This window comes from Oncorhynchus keta, chromosome 34 (genome assembly GCF_023373465.1).
Source record: "Oncorhynchus keta strain PuntledgeMale-10-30-2019 chromosome 34, Oket_V2, whole genome shotgun sequence".
In the NCBI taxonomy this organism is placed as follows: domain Eukaryota; kingdom Metazoa; phylum Chordata; class Actinopteri; order Salmoniformes; family Salmonidae; genus Oncorhynchus; species Oncorhynchus keta.
The window spans coordinates 58,545,680-58,563,697 of NC_068454.1; the positions used below are offsets into that span (position 1 = coordinate 58,545,680).

At 41.5% G+C, this 18,018-nt stretch overlaps 1 protein-coding gene across 2 annotated transcripts in view; it reads right to left on the reverse strand.

Moving 5' to 3' along the window:
* The window catches only part of myom3 (myomesin 3), a 74,336-nt gene that overhangs the window by 42,988 nt on the left and 13,330 nt on the right, over positions 1-18,018 (reverse strand). For both annotated transcript variants that reach the window (XR_008090375.1, XM_052494155.1), the window contains exons 3-8: positions 15,882-15,986; positions 5,358-5,517; positions 4,573-4,730; positions 3,907-3,999; positions 2,721-2,809; positions 1,711-1,755 (exon numbers count right to left, since the gene is read on the reverse strand). Coding sequence is in view for 1 of the 2 variants with exons in the window: in XM_052494155.1 (XP_052350115.1) it covers positions 1,711-1,755; positions 2,721-2,809; positions 3,907-3,999; positions 4,573-4,730; positions 5,358-5,517; positions 15,882-15,986 (650 nt within the window). In the remaining variant the exon portion in view is untranslated. The remainder of the gene's footprint in view (positions 1-1,710; positions 1,756-2,720; positions 2,810-3,906; positions 4,000-4,572; positions 4,731-5,357; positions 5,518-15,881; positions 15,987-18,018) is intronic.

Below are 18,018 nucleotides of genomic sequence, written 5' to 3' on the forward strand. Positions count from 1 at the left end.
CGTCCTAAATGATTGCTTATGGGTACCTTCATATGTGTGTAAAATATTACTCTTCTCAGATTTTAGATGAGTATGAATGTTTTTATTTTTTTGCAAAACGCTATATATCCATTTTGTAGCTTGAATGGAATGTTTGTATCCTGTATAGTTTACTGTGATATGTAGTTGTCTCACCTAGCTATCTTAAGATAAATGCACTTACTCTAAGTCACTCTGGATAAGAGCATATGCTAAATGACTAAAATGTAAATGTTTTACATACAGATCTCATATTACTGTATTGATTAATGTTTTTAAAATCATATGTACAGTAATTTATAAACAATTGAGTTTTGTGTTACATTTGACTGTGTAAAACCTATCAGTACTAATTACATATCTTGAGAGTGAGACGGATGTATAGCATTTAGCAAAAAAACATGATTATTTGTCTCTTTGAAACAAAACAATCAAGTGATAGATTTTAAACAAATACATGTCTGTCATTGATCAACCCCATGCCATGATTAAATAGTGAAAAACACACCAATCTCTTTCACAATGTATTGAAACAACAAAAGCTCATTTACAAACATGAAACTCTTCCTTTTCGGAGCTCCCCTTTTCCGTCAACAGATAAAACTGAAAACTACCAGGCCTTGTCAGATCCCTTTTCCACCAACAGATCTGAAAGGTTTCCGACATGTTTCCATAATGATCATTGTCGAAATAACAGACCAGGACAATCACTCGGATGCACATCAATTTAATAACTCCACATCTCTCCCCATCAATCTCTCTGTTTCAGTCATTCTCTGCATGTCTCCGTCATGATTATGATAAATGTGCTGGGGTTGCCCTTTGTTCTAGGGAGTAATCCACATCGGCTAATAGTATCCGTCTCCCTGCTCCACATGACAAAATGAGGTCTCAGCACCACACTAATGTCATTCTACTATTCAAATCCCATTTTCTCCTCAGCCAGTGTGTATGGATGGCATTACATGCTGATAAAGCTTCATTTGGAATGATTGCTATTTCGTTTCAAACATGCAGAGGACACCACTGTCTGAGTCCATTGATTGTGACTTGCACACCACTTTAAACAGTGTGTGATGCAGCGAGTTTGTTATCGTCAATAACAGTTTGATCCAGTTGTGTGTGATGCTGACACAATCTAGGAAGAGCGAGTCATTTGCTAAGGCAACAGAGCAGTGCTAAACAATCTATATAAATAAGCTGTTGGTTATTAGTCAGTGTCTAATCACTACTCTGCATGGTCTCCCTGTGGGTGCAACCAGCCTCTCTACTTGCTCAAAATCTGGAGAATGGCTTAGGAGCATTATACATATAGGCCAAGCTGCCAGCAAAAGTGAACAAATTGCACACTCTCTCTCTGTGCTGAAATATACCTGACTCTGACTGGTGCTGAAATGGCAGCGATTTGTTCACCTACCCCTCCCAATCAACCTCTTTATATACAGGCACACACACACACACACACACACACACACACGACACACACTCCGATGAACCATAAGCATCCCCTTGCCATTCAATCCATCCTTGTATCCAGTCAGCCAAACCATTTCAGAGCACATGCAGCAGAGCCTCAGAGTTGTCAGTGTCTTCAAAGGCTCCGTCTTAGCGGAAGAGAAGAGAGTGAACTTCAAAAAGGCGGCAGAGAAATTAAAAAGGAAATTTTTTCATTAGATACTGCATGAAACTTACTTGGGGTCCAGGATTGCTTGATTGCGGCCTCAGCTCCTTGATATGCTGAATCGTGGAGTGGGGGGACAAGGAGGAGAGAGAGGGGGGTGGGGAGAGTGAAGAGAGATAGAGGGAAAGGAGGGAGAAAGAGAGACAAATCAATCCTGGTAAAGCCACTTTTATACACGTCACAACTAATATTCCCTTGAGCCTATTTCAAACAATCGAAAGGAGAACGTGAGCATGTGAAATATGGATGATAGGTGAATAGGAGCGCTTGCCCCTCTATTATAGGGGCAGTGACGTGTGTTGTTTTACAGTGTCAGCCATAGCAGTACAGCAACCCTGGAGCAAATTGGTCCTTCTGTAGCTCAGTTGGTAGAGCATGGCGCTTGTAACGCCAGGGTAGTGGGTTCGATCCCCGGGACCACCCATACGTAGAATGTATGCACACATGACTGTAAGTCGCTTTGGATAAAAGCGTCTGCTAAATGGCATATATTATTATTATCATATTATATTAAATTAGGGTTAAGTGCCTTGCTCAAGGGCACATCGGCAGATTTCTGACCTTGTCTGGTAGGGTATTTAAACCAGTGACCTTCCAGTTACTGGCCCAATGCTCTAAGCGCTAAGCTACACATGTTTTTTCACTCGTAATGGCATGCATGTAATGTATTGCACCAATCAGTTTAGATTGAAGGTGTAGGCTATTGATATGGTATAGAACGCCAGTCATCTAGGTGCAAACCATCACAGCAGATGGAACTGGATCAAGATGAATTGGAAATAATTGGTACGGGTGAATGGTGATTTATATCCCATAGAAGTATGAATGAGCATCCCCTTAGGTTGTCTCACTTGAGTAAAACAAGTATGGACTAGTATGGAGCAGGAAAGGGGGAAATGTGACATGGTTACCAATTTAACATGATCTATCTGATTTTGAGGCAGAGGAGCAATCTGCATGTACGGTGTCCATATTAGGAATACCAAGTCCATGACAGTTGTCAGAATCAGCAGCTACTTACAGTTGACCACCAGTGTGGCAATGGTAGTAGCTTCACCCAGAGAACTCCTGGCAACCACCTTGTACTCCCCAGCATCCTCAACAGAGCACCTGGGGATGGGGATGGGGAAGGGTGATGACTCATGTGTTTGTGCCATCATTTTGGCTCCAGGCTGAACCCAAAGCTAAATCACAAGACATATGCCAACATTATCATGTACAGTGTCTTCAGAAAGCATTGTTGCAACCTGAATTTAAAATGGATTAAACGTAAAAGTTTTGTCACTAGCCAACACACAATACCCCATAATGTCAAAGTGGAATTATGTTTTTAGAAATTTGTACAAATTGATTAAAAATGAAAAGCTTAAACGTTTGAGTCAATAAATACTCAACCCCTTTGTTATGGCAAACCTAAATAAGTTCAGGAGTAAAAAAATGTGCTTAACAAGTCACATATAAGTTGCATGGACTTACTCTGTGTGCATCAATAGTGTTTAACATTCTTTTTGAATGACTACTTCATCTCTGTACACCACCCATACAATTATCTGTACGGTCCCTCAGTTGAGCAGTGCATTTCAAACACAGATTCAACCACAAAGTCCTATTGTTAGATTGGTAAAACAAAAACAGACATTGAATAACCCTTTGAGCATGGTGAAGATATTAATTAGACTTTGAATGGTGTATCAATACACCCAGTAACTGCAAAGATACAGGTGTCCTTCCAAACTCAGTTGCTGGAGAGGAAGGAAACCGCTCAGGAATTTCACCACGAGGCCAATGGTGACTTTAAAGCAGTTACAGAGTTTACCGGCTGTGATAGGAGAAAACGGAGGATGGATCAACAACATTGTAGTTACTCCACAACACTAACCTAATTTACAGAGTGAAAATAAGGAAGCCTGTACATAATAAACAATATTCCACAACATGCATCCTGTTTGCAGCAAGGCACTAAAATACAAGGTATTGTGTGTAGATGGGTGAGAGAAAAAAAAAACATCTTTAATCCATGTTATATTCAGGCTGTAGCACAACAAAATGTGGAATAAGTCAAGGGGTGTGAATACTTTCTGAAGACGGTTCACTCTCATATTCACTCAGAAGGAAGGAGGAGGAAATGGAAGAGGGGAGTGGAAGTAACTACCACGTCTTGAACAGCAGGGTGCTAAAGGCACACATTTGAAAATCCTTTCGGTTACCTTCTGATTTCCAGCGTGTTGAGGCCAAACTTCTGCTTCAGACTGTGGTTCCAAGCCTGGCCAAAGGCACTCAGGGGTACCCCGTCCTTATACCTGGGAAGGAGAGAGTTAATAACAGTCCAAATGTCTAGGTATAAACTAACAAAAATCCCAATTAAATGTAAACATGACCACTGTTATGCTTTCAATGTTCATGCCCGGTGCTAATCATGCTAATCTATGCTACGCAACAGTTAACATGACTCCTTTAGCATATAGATGGCTTTTGATCTCACATTTCTTCTTGAGCTCCGTCTCAGTCGAGTCAAGACTCTCGGAGCTCATTGGGATGCATGCGTCCCATCTGGGATTGTTCAACTCATAAGCCCCTGGTCATCTGGTCCACAGCTCTGACTGTGCTCAGGCATGAATACTGAACACATATTCTTTTCATCCGCTAGTCTTTTAGTGCATCTGCTTATCAAGGGTGACGGTTACACACATTGCCAAGGCTAATTATCGAAGCAAATGAGGTAATTTCACCCACAAATATCAGAGCAATATTCCAATTCAGGAATCAAAGGTTGACATGGCAAAACCTGTGTCGCTACATAATAAGCATACTGTAACCTATCCGTCTTCAGAGATTTTCAATGGAGGTCATTAGCCTTAAGTGTGAGTGCTTACCAGGTGGCCCTAGGGGGTGGGCATCCCTGGATGGTGCAGGAGAGTTTGACCCCCATGCCCTCCCACACCATGTGGGCTCTCAGTGGGATAGGGAAGTCTGGGGCCTTTTGACTCAGGTCCTCCAGATACTTCAAATGGATGGAAGCCTTCTGCTCAGCCTGGAACACGGATAGACACAGATGGTATTCAAATACACTTACAGCTGGTATTCAAATGCACCCCCCTCCATTTGTTTTGTACACTGCTGCTACTCGCTGTTTATTATCTATGCATAGTCACTTCCCCCCTAATTACCTCAACTAACCTGTACCCCCGCACACTGACTCGGAACCGGTACCCTCTGTACATAGCCTTGTTATTGTCATTTTATTATGTTAATTTTTATTCCATTTTTTTTCATACTTTAGTTTATTTGGAAAATATTTTCTTAACTCTTCTTGAACTGTACTGTTGGTTAAGGGCTTGTAAGTAAGCAGTTCATGGTAAGGTCTACACTTGTTCGGTGTATTCGGTGCATGTGACAAATAAAGTTAGATTTGATTTGATTACTGGTGAACTGACATAAGGCAAAGAAACTTAATTGTCAGTAAGCCATGGGGGAATGTAGGGATGTCCGCGTTGGCGACATAAAACTACAATGGTTAAATGAGACCATGTTGATTTTCAACTGGGCAACTGTTTTTATTCATTTGGCCCTACTGAATTCACAATACCGAAGGCCTATAACTCAGTGTCCGGAGTGTCCGTGTATATCTGTATGGGATGAGATCAGAGCAGACTCTTACCTGCCTACGCAAGGCCATGTGGTCACAGCGTTGGCGGACATAGCGCTGTTCCCTGAGCACCTCCACCTCTACTTTCTCAGCCTCATTTCCAAACAGGGTCCACTTCTCTCCAGTTCTCAGACCCTGTTCATCCGCTGCCATGGTCTCCTTCAGGACATCCCTATTGGACCAGAGAACCAAGAGATTCCCTGTTAGAAAGCCACTGAGAAAAGGCCTATTGGCAAACGTGCATACAGTACATACACTCCTTGTGACACTGAGGCTGTCCTAATCATAGAAATAGAATTAAGCAATAAGGCCCGGATGTTTGTGGTATATGGCCAATATACCACTGCTAAGGGCTGTTCTTAAGCAAGAAGCAACGCGGCCATATACCACAAAACCCCGAGGTGCCTTATAGCTATTTTAAACTGGTTACCAATGTAATTAGAACAGAAAAAATAAACGGTTTGTCATACCAATGGTATATGGTCTGATATAGCACGACTTTCAACCAAGCAGCATTCAGTGTTCGAACCAACCAGTTTATAATGATATTTTTATGGTCCTAACATGGACACCTTACATAATCTTATAATATAGTGGCTTGGCATTTTTCCAATTTTGTTGACTTACAACCTGGACTAAAAATAGATTTTTTGGGGGGTCTGTATCATTTTATTTACACAGCATGCCTACAACTTTGAAGATGCAAAATATTTTTTGTGAAACAAACAAGAAATAAGACAATTAAAAAAAAACCTGAGCGTGCATAACTATTCAAAGTCAATACTTTGTAGAGCCACCTTTTGCAGCAATTACAGCTACAAGTATCTTGCGGGTATGTCTCTATACACTTGGCACATCTAGCCACTTGGACTGTTGACCATTCTTCAAGGCGAAACTGCTCCAGCTCCTTCAAGTTGGATGGGTTCCGCTGGTGTACAGCAATCTTTAAGTCATACCACAGATTCTCAATTGGATTGAGGTCTGGGCTTTGACTAGGCCATTCCAAGACATTTAAATGTCTCCCCTTAAACCACTCAAGTGTTGCTTTGGCAGTATGCTTAGGGTCATTGTCCTGCTGGAAGGTGAACCTCCGTCCCAGTCTCAAATCTCTGGACAACTGAAACATTCCCTGTATTTAGCACCATCCACCATTCCTTCAATTCTGACCAGTTTCCCAGTCCCTGCCTATGAAAAACATCCCCACTGCACGATGCTGCCACCACCATGCTTCACTGTGGGGATGGTGTTCTCTCTGATTAATGTCCTCCTTGCCTGGTCCGTGAGTTTTGGTGGCCGGCCCTCTCTTGGCAGGTTTGTTGTGGTACCATATTTTTTCAATTTTATAATAATGGATTTAATGTTGCTCTGTGGGATGTTTATATTTTTTTACAACCCAACCCTGATCTGTACTTCTCCACAACGTTGTCCCTGACCAGTTTGGAGAGCTCCTTGGTCTTCATTGTGCCACTTGCTTGGTGGTGCCCCTTGCTTAGTGGTGTTGCAGACTCTGGGGCCTGTCAGAACAGGTGTATATATACTGACATCATGTGACACTTAGAATGCACACAGGTGGACTTTATTTTACTAATTATGTGACTTCTGAAGGTAATTCTGAAGGTAATCGGTTGCACCAGATCTTATTTAGGGGCTTCATGGAAAAGGGGGTGAATACATACAGTGCCTTGCGAAAGTATTCGGCCCCCTTGAACTTTGCAACCTTTTGCCACATTTCAGGCTTCAAACATAAAGATATAAAACTGTATTTTTTTGTGAAGAATCAACAACAAGTGGGACACAATCATGAAGTGGAACGACATTTATTGGATATTTCAAACTTTTTTAACAAATCAAAAAATGACAAATTGGGCGTGCAAAATTATTCAGCCCCTTTACTTTCAGTGCAGCAAACTCACTCCAGAAGTTCAGTGAGGATCTCTGAATGATCCAATGTTGACCTAAATGACTAATGATGATAAATACAATCCACCTGTGTGTAATCAAGTCTCCGTATAAATGCACCTGCACTGTGATAGTCTCAGAGGTCCGTTAAAAGCGCAGAGAGCATCATGAAGAACAAGGAACACACCAGGCAGGTCCGAGATACTGTTGTGAAGAAGTTTAAAGCCTGATTTGGATACAAAAAGATTTCCCAAGCTTTAAACATCCCAAGGAGCACTGTGCAAGCGATAATATTGAAATGGAAGGAGTATCAGACCACTGCAAATCTACAAAGACCTGGCCCTCCCTCTAAACTTTCAGCTCATACAAGGAGAAGACTGATCAGAGATGCAGCCAAGAGGCCCATGATCACTCTGGATGAACTGCAGAGATCTACAGCTGAGGTGGGAGACTCTGTCCATAGGACAACAATCAGTCGTATATTGCACAAATCTGGCCTTTATGGAAGAGTGGCAAGAAGAAAGCCATTTCTTAAAGATATCCATAAAAAGTGTTGTTTAAAGTTTGCCACAAGCCACCTGGGAGACACACCAAACATGTGGAAGAAGGTGCTCTGGTCAGATGAAACCGAAATTGAACTTTTTGGCAACAATGTAAAACGTATGTTTGGCGTAAAAGCAACACGGCTCATCACCCTGAACACACCATCCCCACTGTTAAACATGGTGGTGGCAGCATCATGGTTTGGGCCTGCTTTTCTTCAGCAGGGACAGGGAAGATGGTTAAAATTGATGGGAAGATTGATGGAGCCAAATACAGGACCATTCTGGAAGAAAACCTGATGGAGTCTGCAAAAGACCTGAGACTGGGACAGAGATTTGTCTTCCAACAAGACAATGATCCAAAACATAAAGCAAAATCTACAATGGAATGGTTAAAAAATAAACATATCCAGGTGTTAGAATGGCCAAGTCAAAGTCCAGACCTGAATCCAATCGAGAATCTGTGGAAAGAACTGAAAACTGCTGTTCACAAATGCTCTCCATCCAACCTCACTGAGCTCGAGCTGTTTTGCAGGGAGGAATGGGGAAAAATTTCAGTCTCTCGATGTGCAAAACTGATAGAGACATACCCCAAGCGACTTACAGCTGTAATCGCAGCAAAAGGTGGCGCTACAAAGTATTAACTTAAGGGGGCTGAATAATTTTGCACGCTCAATTTTTCAGTTTTTGATTTGTTAAAAAAGTTTGAAATATCCAATAAATGTCGTTCCACTTCATGATTGTGCAACACTTTTCCGTTTTTAATTTTTTAAAATTTTTTGAAACAACTACTCCACTACTATCACATGTCTACAATACAAAACCATGTGTACATGTGTGGGTATACATGTGTCTGCGCCTATGTTTGTGTTGCTTCACAGTCTCCGCTCTTCCATAAGGTCTATTTTTAACAGTTTTTTAAACTAGTTTTACTTCTTGCATCAGTTCCTTGATGTAGAATAGAGTTTCATGTAGTCATGGCTCTATGTAGTACTGTGCGCACCCCATAGTCTGTTCTGGACTTGGGGACTGTGAAGAGACCTCTTGTGGCATGTCTTGTGTCTTGTGTGTCCGAGCTGTGTGTCAGTAGTTCAAACAGACAGCTCGGTGCATCTAACATGTCAACACCTCTCATAAATACAAGTAGTGATTAAGTCAATCGTTCCTTTACTTTGTGCCAGGAGAGATTGACATGCATATTATTCATGTTAGCTCTCTGTGTACGTCCAAGGGCCAGCTGCGCTGCTCTGTTCTAAGCCAATTGCAATTTCTTTGCAAGTCCCTTTTTGTGGCTGAACAACTGAACAGTAGTCCAGGTGCGACAAAACTAGGGCCTGTAGGACCTGCCTTGTTGATAGTGCTGTTAAGAAGGCAGAACAGCTCTTTATTATGGACAGACTTCTCACCATCTTAGCTACTGTTGTATCAATATGTTTTTACCATGACAGTTTACAATGCAGGGTTACTCCAAGCAGTTTAGTCACCTCAACTTGCTCAATTTCCACATGATTTATTACAAGATTTAGTTGAGGTTAAGGGTTTAGAGAATGATTTGTCCCAAATACAATTATTTTAGTTTTAGAAATACTTAGGACTAACTTATTCCTTGCCACCCAGTCTGAAACTTACTGCAGATCTTTGTTAAGTGTTGCAGTCATTTCATTCGCTGTAGTAGCTGACGTGTATAGTGTTGAGTCATCCACATACATAGACACACTGGCTTTACTGAAAGTAAATAACCTATGTATGTACCTAGGCAAGTAGTTAGTAAAGATTGAAAAAATTAAGGGGCCTAGACAGCTGCCCTGGGGGAATTCCTGATTCCCCAGCCTGTTGGAGAGGCTTGCATTAAAGAACACACTGTGTGTTCTGTTAGACAAGTAACTATTTATCCACAATATAGCAGGGGGTGTAAAGCCATAGCCATACGTTTTTCCAGCAGCAGACTATGATCGATAATGTCAAAAGCCGAACTGAATTGTAACAAAACAGTCCCCACAATTTTACCTTTATTTAACTAAGCAAGTCAGTTAAGAACAAATTCTTATTTTCAATGACAGCCAAGGAACAGTGGGTTAACTGCCTTGTTCATGGGTAGAACAACAGATGTTTACCTTGTCAGCTCAGGGATTTGATCTTGCATCCTTTCAGTTATTAGTTCAACGCTCTAACCACTAGGCTACCTGCCACCCCAATCTTTCTATTATCAATTTATCTCAGCCAATCATCAGTCATTTGTGTAAGCACTGTGCTTGTTGAATGTCCTTCCCAATTAGCATGCTGATAGTCTGTGGTCAATTTGTTTACTGTAAAAAAGCATTCTATCTGGTCAAACACATTTTTTTTCCAAACGTTTACTAAGGGTTGGTAATAGTCTGATTGGTCGGCTATTTGAGCCAGTAAAGGGGGCTTTTACTATTCTTACTGTCGGTAGCGGAATGACTTTTGCTTTCCTCCTGGCCTGTGGGCACACACTTTCTAGTAGGGTTAAATGGAAAATATGGCAAATAGGAGTGGCAATATCATCCACTATTATCCTCAGTAATTTTCCATCCAAGTTCTCAGACCCCGGTGGCTTGTCATTGTTGATAGACAACAATATTTTCACTTTATGGAATTCAAAATTGCAAATGCTTGTCTTTCATAATTTGGTCAGGCATACTTGGATGTGTGGTGTCAGCCTTTGTTGCTGACATGTCATGCCTAAGTTTGCTAATCTTGCCAATGAAAAAAATCACGAAGGTAGTAGGCAATATCAGTCAGGTTTGTGATGAATGAGCCATCTGATTCAATGAATGATGGAGCTGAGATTGCCTTTTTTTCTCTCTCCAAAATGTCATTTAATTAAGATGCTCCAAAGCTTTTACTATCATTCTTCATGTCATTTATCTTTGTTTCATCGTGTAGCTTCTTCTTTTTATTCCGTTTAGTCACGTGATTTCTCAATTTGCAATACGTTTGCCAATCGGTTGTGCAACCCAGATTTATTTTGCCATTCCCTTTGCCTCATCCCGCTCAACCATACAAGTTTAAAGTTTATCATCAATCCACACAGATGGAATTGTTTTTACAGTCATTTTCTTCATGGCTGCCTGCTTATTAGTAACTGGAAGAAGCCATTTCATAAATGTGTCAAGTGCAGCGTCTGTTTGCTCCTCATTACACAACGCGGAGCAACAATGAAAACCACAGCACACATGAAACAAAAACGATAGCAGCAATGCATATATAAATGCGTCATTGCAGAAGTACTACAAAAGCACGTTTCGACTCAACAGTAGCCTGGGGAAATATCCTGGGGTTGAATAAAAAGAATCTGACAAACTCTATTTCTGCTTATGATCAGTTTTTTTGTTAGATAGCATACTGTATGTCAGATCCTGGAGATTCGGCGAGAGATTGGCCTCGAAAAATCAAGCTCAATAAGAAAATGATGCTCAACATGCTGGATGTACACTGAGTGTACAAAACATTTTGAAAAGCTGCTCTTTCCTTGACATAGACTGACCAGGTGAATCCAGTTGAAAGCTATGATCCCTTATTGATGTCATTTGTTAAATCCACTTCAGTCATTGTAGATGAAGAGGTGGACACAGGTTAAAGAAGGATTTTAAGCCTAGAGGCAATTGAGACATGGATTGTGTACGTGTGCCAGTGAGAGAGTGAATGGGCAAGACAAAATATTTAAGTGCCTTTGAACAGGGTGTGGTAGTAGGTGACAGGTGCACCAGTTAGTTTCAAGAACTGCAATGGTGCCATGTTTTTCATGCTCAACAGTTTCCCATTTGTGTCAAGAACGGTCCACCATCCAAAGGACATCTAGTCAACTTGACACAACCGTGGGAAGCATTCGAGTCAACATTGGCCAGAATCCCAGTGGAACGCTTTTGACACCTTGTAGAGTCCATGCCCCGACGGATTGAGGCTGTTATGAGGGCAAAAGGGGTGCAGCTCAATATTAGGACGGTGTTCTTAATGTTTTGTACACTCAGTGTATAGCCTTTAGGTCTATAGCTTTAGTTCAAGAAAATCACTACTGAGCTGTCCTGCAGTACAGTCAAGATGGCAGGTAACATATAAAAGCCCCCAATATCTAACAGATACCGTACACTTATAAACTATAGTGGTTAGAGCTTTGGGGATCGAATCCCTGCTCTGGCAATGTCAAAATCTGCCGCTCTGCCCCTGAGCAAGGCAGTGAACCCACTGTTCCCCAGGCACCGACGATGTGGATGAGCTCCCCACAAAAGAGCTAAGTCCTATGAGTCATCCAGTGAATTTGCATACTGTCCTGAATTTACACTACCTTCCCTGATAGGAGGGTGGGATTTGTAGGAAAGAGTGAGGGAGCAAGGGAAATAGAGAGAGGTGAAACAAGAATAAACAAGAATCTCACACCTCTAATTGGGGGTTAGAGACAGAGAGATAGAGAGAGAGAGAGCATCGTGTTCACATTGTTATCGAATCAAAACAAAATGTCATGCCAATCCCATATCCCCGGGGTGTTCGTTCAGGTGTCCCAGAAATAGACTCAACGAATCCATGAAGGGGTTTAGAATCCATCCCACATATCCTTCCAAATTCACTCAAGGAGGATTTCATCAGTCTCTACTCTCTCCTCCCAAAAATATCCCCTTTCTATCCGGCTCCTCTCCTGGGTGGAACGGCTTTAGGTTTCCATGCAGCAAATATACTTCGGAAGGGAGAAAGAGCTTGTTAATGTCTGAGAGAAAGGGATTACTAGGCAGAGAAATAAAAAGGTGAGCCCGGGCCTTGGAATTCGAGCTAAGCACGTTAGCAGGCTGAGGTCTGGTTGGCACTCCAGTTGATGGGAGGACAAGAGGGCGTGAAAGAGCCACTCAGATGACAATGAGATGCAGGCACGTCTGCACAGCTGAGGCTTATTACTGCTGTCAGATGCATGGACTTTCTCTCAAGTGATCCACAACTTTCCTTTCTTTTTAACTCTTCCTCTCAGTCCGCATATCTTCCTGCTGCCAAACACTTGTCCTCTTTTCTAAAGAAGAAAAGGTCCTCTTCACTCGATCTCTCTATTCATCACTGCCAGTGACTGGCAGATTGCTTCTTAATCTTTCTTGGCTTTCCTGTTAGAGATGAACCAGAGTTCATAGCACGGTGTAAGAGTTCATTTCAGTGTGTTTACATTTCGTGGTTCGTACTGCTTTGACATGCTTTGAATAGATCAAACAAGCATTTTTTTGTTGTCACAGATCAGTTATTTCATACTTTAAACTTTGTACTGTGATTGCATGTTGTGTCTTTGGCTATGCCGGATTAAGTGATATGACATGCTATTCTATAAAATCCTTTCTCCGTAATTAATATTACCTGATTGAGCTAATCATGTAAATGTAATTAACTAGAGAGTTGGGGCACCACAAAATAATATTTATAGAGCTGTTATCTTCCGGATAAACTCTTAAAGACCTAGTAATATTTTACATCAATAGAAGTCAATATTAATCGTCACCTTAATTCAGTCTCATCTGAAAGTCGTAAACTCTTGGTTATCTTCCGAACCCTGGCAAACAAGTTGAATCAGCAATACAAAATTGGGTTTAATTATTTATTTACTTAAATACCTAACTAATCACACAGAATTACATATACACAGAATGAATTATACCTTGATTACATATTACGTCATAAAGGAAAACGTCCCTAGCGGGCGGAACAGATATGACAGCTGGTTACACAAAAGAAAAGGGGCTGGGTTTGAGTGAAAGAGCGGGAAGACTGAGGGACAAAGGGAGAAGCTGTGCTATCGTAAATACAGTATCTTTTGCATTCTAAATTACCGCCCATTTGGCAAAGGACAATGCAATAAATATTTACTCTAAGCTGCGCTTCGGTAGGTTGGTGGTAGATGGAAGACCGTGTTGCCAAACCGAGTCCTTTGTCCTTTGAAGAATGTCTCTGGTGGTCAATTGGATACATTGTAGTAACGTCGTTGTGTGGTAGACGGGATACTCTCTCTGTTCTTTCCTAGCCCGCGTTTGCAGCTGCTGTGGCTAACTCAACGGCTAGGAGGTATCACTTCTGTAGTGAATAAGAGTTCAAAGTCCATACCATTCGCAACCAAAGCTCACGCTGAGGTTGGCTTAGTTCTGTAGTTGACATGTTAGTCCTTTTAACGCAGAGGCTGCAGACCTCACGTACTTGGAACAGGAAGTTATATCAAGGCTTTATATTGCTTTTGGGATATATATAGGCTTTTGCCAGCAGCATACCACCCTGCATACCACTGCTGGCTTGCTTCTGAAGCTAAGCAGGTTTGGTCCTGGTCAGTTCCTGGATGGGAGACCAGATGCTGCTGGAAGTGGTGTTGGAGGGCCAGTAGGAGGCACTCTTTCCTCTGGTCTAAAAAAATATCCCAATGCCCCAGGGCAGTGATTGGGGACACCGCCCCGTGTAGGGTGCCGTCTCTCGGATGGCACCCGAAAGACGTCACCCGTGTCCTGACTCTCTGAGGTCATTAAAGATCCCAAGGTACTTATTGTAAGAGTAGGGGTGTTAACCCCGGTGTCCTGACTAAATTGCCAATCTGGCCCTCAAACCATCACGGTCACCTAATAATCCCCAGTTTACAATTGGATCATTAATCCCCCTCCTCTCCCCTGTAACTATTCCCAAGGTCGTTGCTGCAAATGAGAACGTGTTCTCAGTCAACTTACCTGGTAAAATAACAGATAAATAAAAATAAATAAAAATATAGTGGAGCGAGAAGCGTGTGTCTGAAAAGTTTTATACCCCATGTCTCTTCACAGGGGCGGGCCACTGATTGTGAGCAGAGCCCTAACCTTATGAAAACCCAAATCTCAAATTTGGAAGCTAAACTTACGTTTCATCTCTTCACCAATAATTTTATATTCAAACATTTAAATTGAACAACAATTCCATGTGAATCCGATAACTCTGATGTGTAGACTTTCCACTGTAGAGTTTATGTCATCCAATCATTGAGGAGAATGTCTCAGATGACAACCGAACTGACATCATATTCATTAAGTAACACCGCATATGTTATTTAATTGGTCGGATTACCAGAATATAGTTCATTTTCGCCCCACCTTCTGATGTTCCCAGACTCTCTATGTTAACCAAGGGGTTTTCAAATTTTCACATCAGTAGGCTAGAGAGAAAAAAGGGGGGAAGAGGTATTTATGATTGTCATAAACCTACCCCCAGGCCAACCTCATGACAGGCATGACCTGATTGGTTTTTAGGGTTGAGGTGCCTCAATGACCGAAAAGGTCTTGATGTTTTGTTTCAACCATTTTTTCCAGTTACATTATACTTGGAGATGTCAAATCTAACTCATTTTGGATTGGTTTAGCAAAACCCCAGCTTCAAGCTGAAGTAAAATAGTTGAGAACAAATTCTATTTACAATGACGGCCTACATTGAATCACATTATCAGCCACATGAACAATAGGGACAGGGCAAGGTGTCCCTGGATAAGGGTGTTATGAGACGCCACTTTTCAGAAGTGATTGCAACAGGAAAAGTCGAATGAAAGAGTGTGCAGTGGGTCAGATTCAAACCCATGTGAGCAACGGTACATGTATTCTGAAGGCAGTGACCTAAACTGCTGGACTACCCCCACGCCTCACTCTGGATGTGCTCTACACAGGAGAGATAAGCCTGGAAGCACTACCAGGCAGGGATGAATTAGTCAGGATAAGATGCAGCAGAGATGTCTTTGCTTTGTGCTTCGCTGAGGCGTTGCCGATTGTAGACGGTTCAGTTTGAACGTTGCCTCAACTCTGACTTTGCCATCATTTGTTTCATAATTGTTTCATAATAGCATTCATTGATCTTACCTCAGGGTGCTCCTGTTACAACGGGCCGTTGCTGGTGCGTGAATGCATTTTAGAAGCATAATTTAGTTACGAATTGTACCAATCGTATTGTATTGACTATGCAGGGGGGTGTGCTTGTACATGGAGCTACCTCACGCTACAGAAATAGGACATAGAACCATGCCCTATGGGCCATTCTGGTTCGGACAAGGCTTACTGTATTACTGTATATATCAGACACCCTAACACCTGCATAACTCTTCTCAACATACCATGTCCTGTGCCGTGGGAATTTGCCGATGTTCAGGATCTCCTTGACCGACATCACATCACCGGGAATGATGGGATAGAACTCAGAGTAGGAAGCCTCCTCATCACTGGTGCATCACAGGGACATAGAACAAACAACAACATATTAGATTCATTGGGTATTTTAATCAAAGTAGAAATCAGATAATTCAATAAAAGATCAATTAATCATGAGGAGGTTGTTTTGTCCGACAAGAGTTGTGGGACAGGGTTCGTGGATCTGAAGCTAGATGGTGTCATTTCTACCAGGGTGTCAGACATCAACAGGAAATCTCAGCCCCAAGTCAAGTGTAGTTACAACTGTCCTGCTATTCTGAATCTGACCACCAGGGGAGGCCACACAACCTAAGGGAGTTCCGCTCATAGGTGACCAAAACTAAATTACAAGCACAATGTTTTATTCAACTATTTTTACTGGGGACATGGCTTTGGCTTTTAAAAGTACAATGTCAAATGAAACGCGGAAACATTGCTTACATTTGCCTTTATTATTTCCAATTCCTGTCACACTCAGCAATTGTCAAAGTGCTCTGGAGTCTGATTACTTACCAACAGAACAAGCTGTTGAGAATAACAGCTGAATAGAAACAAAGGCAATATTAACAGCTGAGACAGAGCTGGAGTTCAGCATGATAATAGAGACTGATAACCTCTGTGAATAACGATGTCAATGTCTCTGTCCAAACTAAGACTACTTGACTAGCTCTACAGCTTAAGAGTGGACTACAGGCCTTTATTTGGATCAGCGACTAGATACAGGATAAAGGTAGAGAGGGAATTAAGAGGCAGCGTTTTATTCACGAGTCAGTCGTCGCTAATGAATGGTTTGTAAAATAATTTGTGATATCACCTCCGGGTGCATTGTGTAAGTCTGTTCAATGCAAGATTTTGAAGTCGTTATATCTTGCTTTTAAGTAACACGTACAGGGCCTTTCGTCATATCAATTTTAAGGGAACACAGCAGTGCAACACCTGGGAACCTCCAAACCAATGTAAAAAAAGGGTGTAAAGATAAGAACAATAAATCAGTTGTGTGATGAATTGTTACCATGGTAACATTCTAACGAGATTATACAATATTCGTTTTTTTGCAATTATCCCCCATTTTCTTGGGGGGTAATAGTCACTTTACCCCTACCTGCAGTACATTACATAATACCTCAATTACCTCGTTTAACCGGTACCCCCTGTATATAGCCTTGTTATTGTTATTTTATTGTGTTACTTTCTTTTTACTTTAGTTAATTTACTAAATATTTTCTTAAGTCTTATTTTTCTTAAAACTGCATTGTTGGTTAAGGGCTTGTAAGCAAGCATTTAATGGTAAGGTTTACACCTGTTGTGTAGACCTTACAATTTGATCTCTGTGGCCTTTTGATCTCTGTGGCCTTTTCAGTTATGACAAATGAGCATCATGTTGAATCTTTAAACATCCCTGCGAGTTCATCCTGTTTTTATGGATCATGAATTAAAAAGTCCCACCAAACATCCACCCAGCCAGTAACTGCAGCTGACGTGATATCTGGTTGAGATAGGTGCTCCCATGTGGGGTCCTAACCAAGCTGAAATCTAGTCAGGCAATGCTATGGCTGACCTGTTTTCTCTCAACTGAGAGTAATGTTATAATCACCTGCTGCCTTCTGTTCTGCTAGTTCTAATCGTCTTTGTTCCTCTTTTTCACTGGTGCATAAAGCCATGTTGTTTTGTTGTGTGGAGGTTGTAGAGCCAGGAGGAACGAACGGCCAATGTTTTGACCCCAGGGTCATATTCATTTGGCAATTAACAAAAATAAAACTAAATGAAACAGGAAGGGACAACCAGAACTTGTCCAATAGGAAAAGCTTTTTTTTTTTAGTTTTCTGTTTCAAACCACTTTGATACGGTGTGGACTAATGAATACAACCCAGCTCTTTGCAACAGGGTCACTAATCATAAGGATTGTTTGTTGACCTCTGGCTATGAATCCAGTGCATGTTGTGTAGACATGTGCTTAATTAAGACGCAGCAGCATTGTATTCATTTGCTGTTGCATGATCACATGCCATTATTTCCCATGTAACAATTTTTTCTTTAAAAAACAAATGGTGTCATGGACCTTCA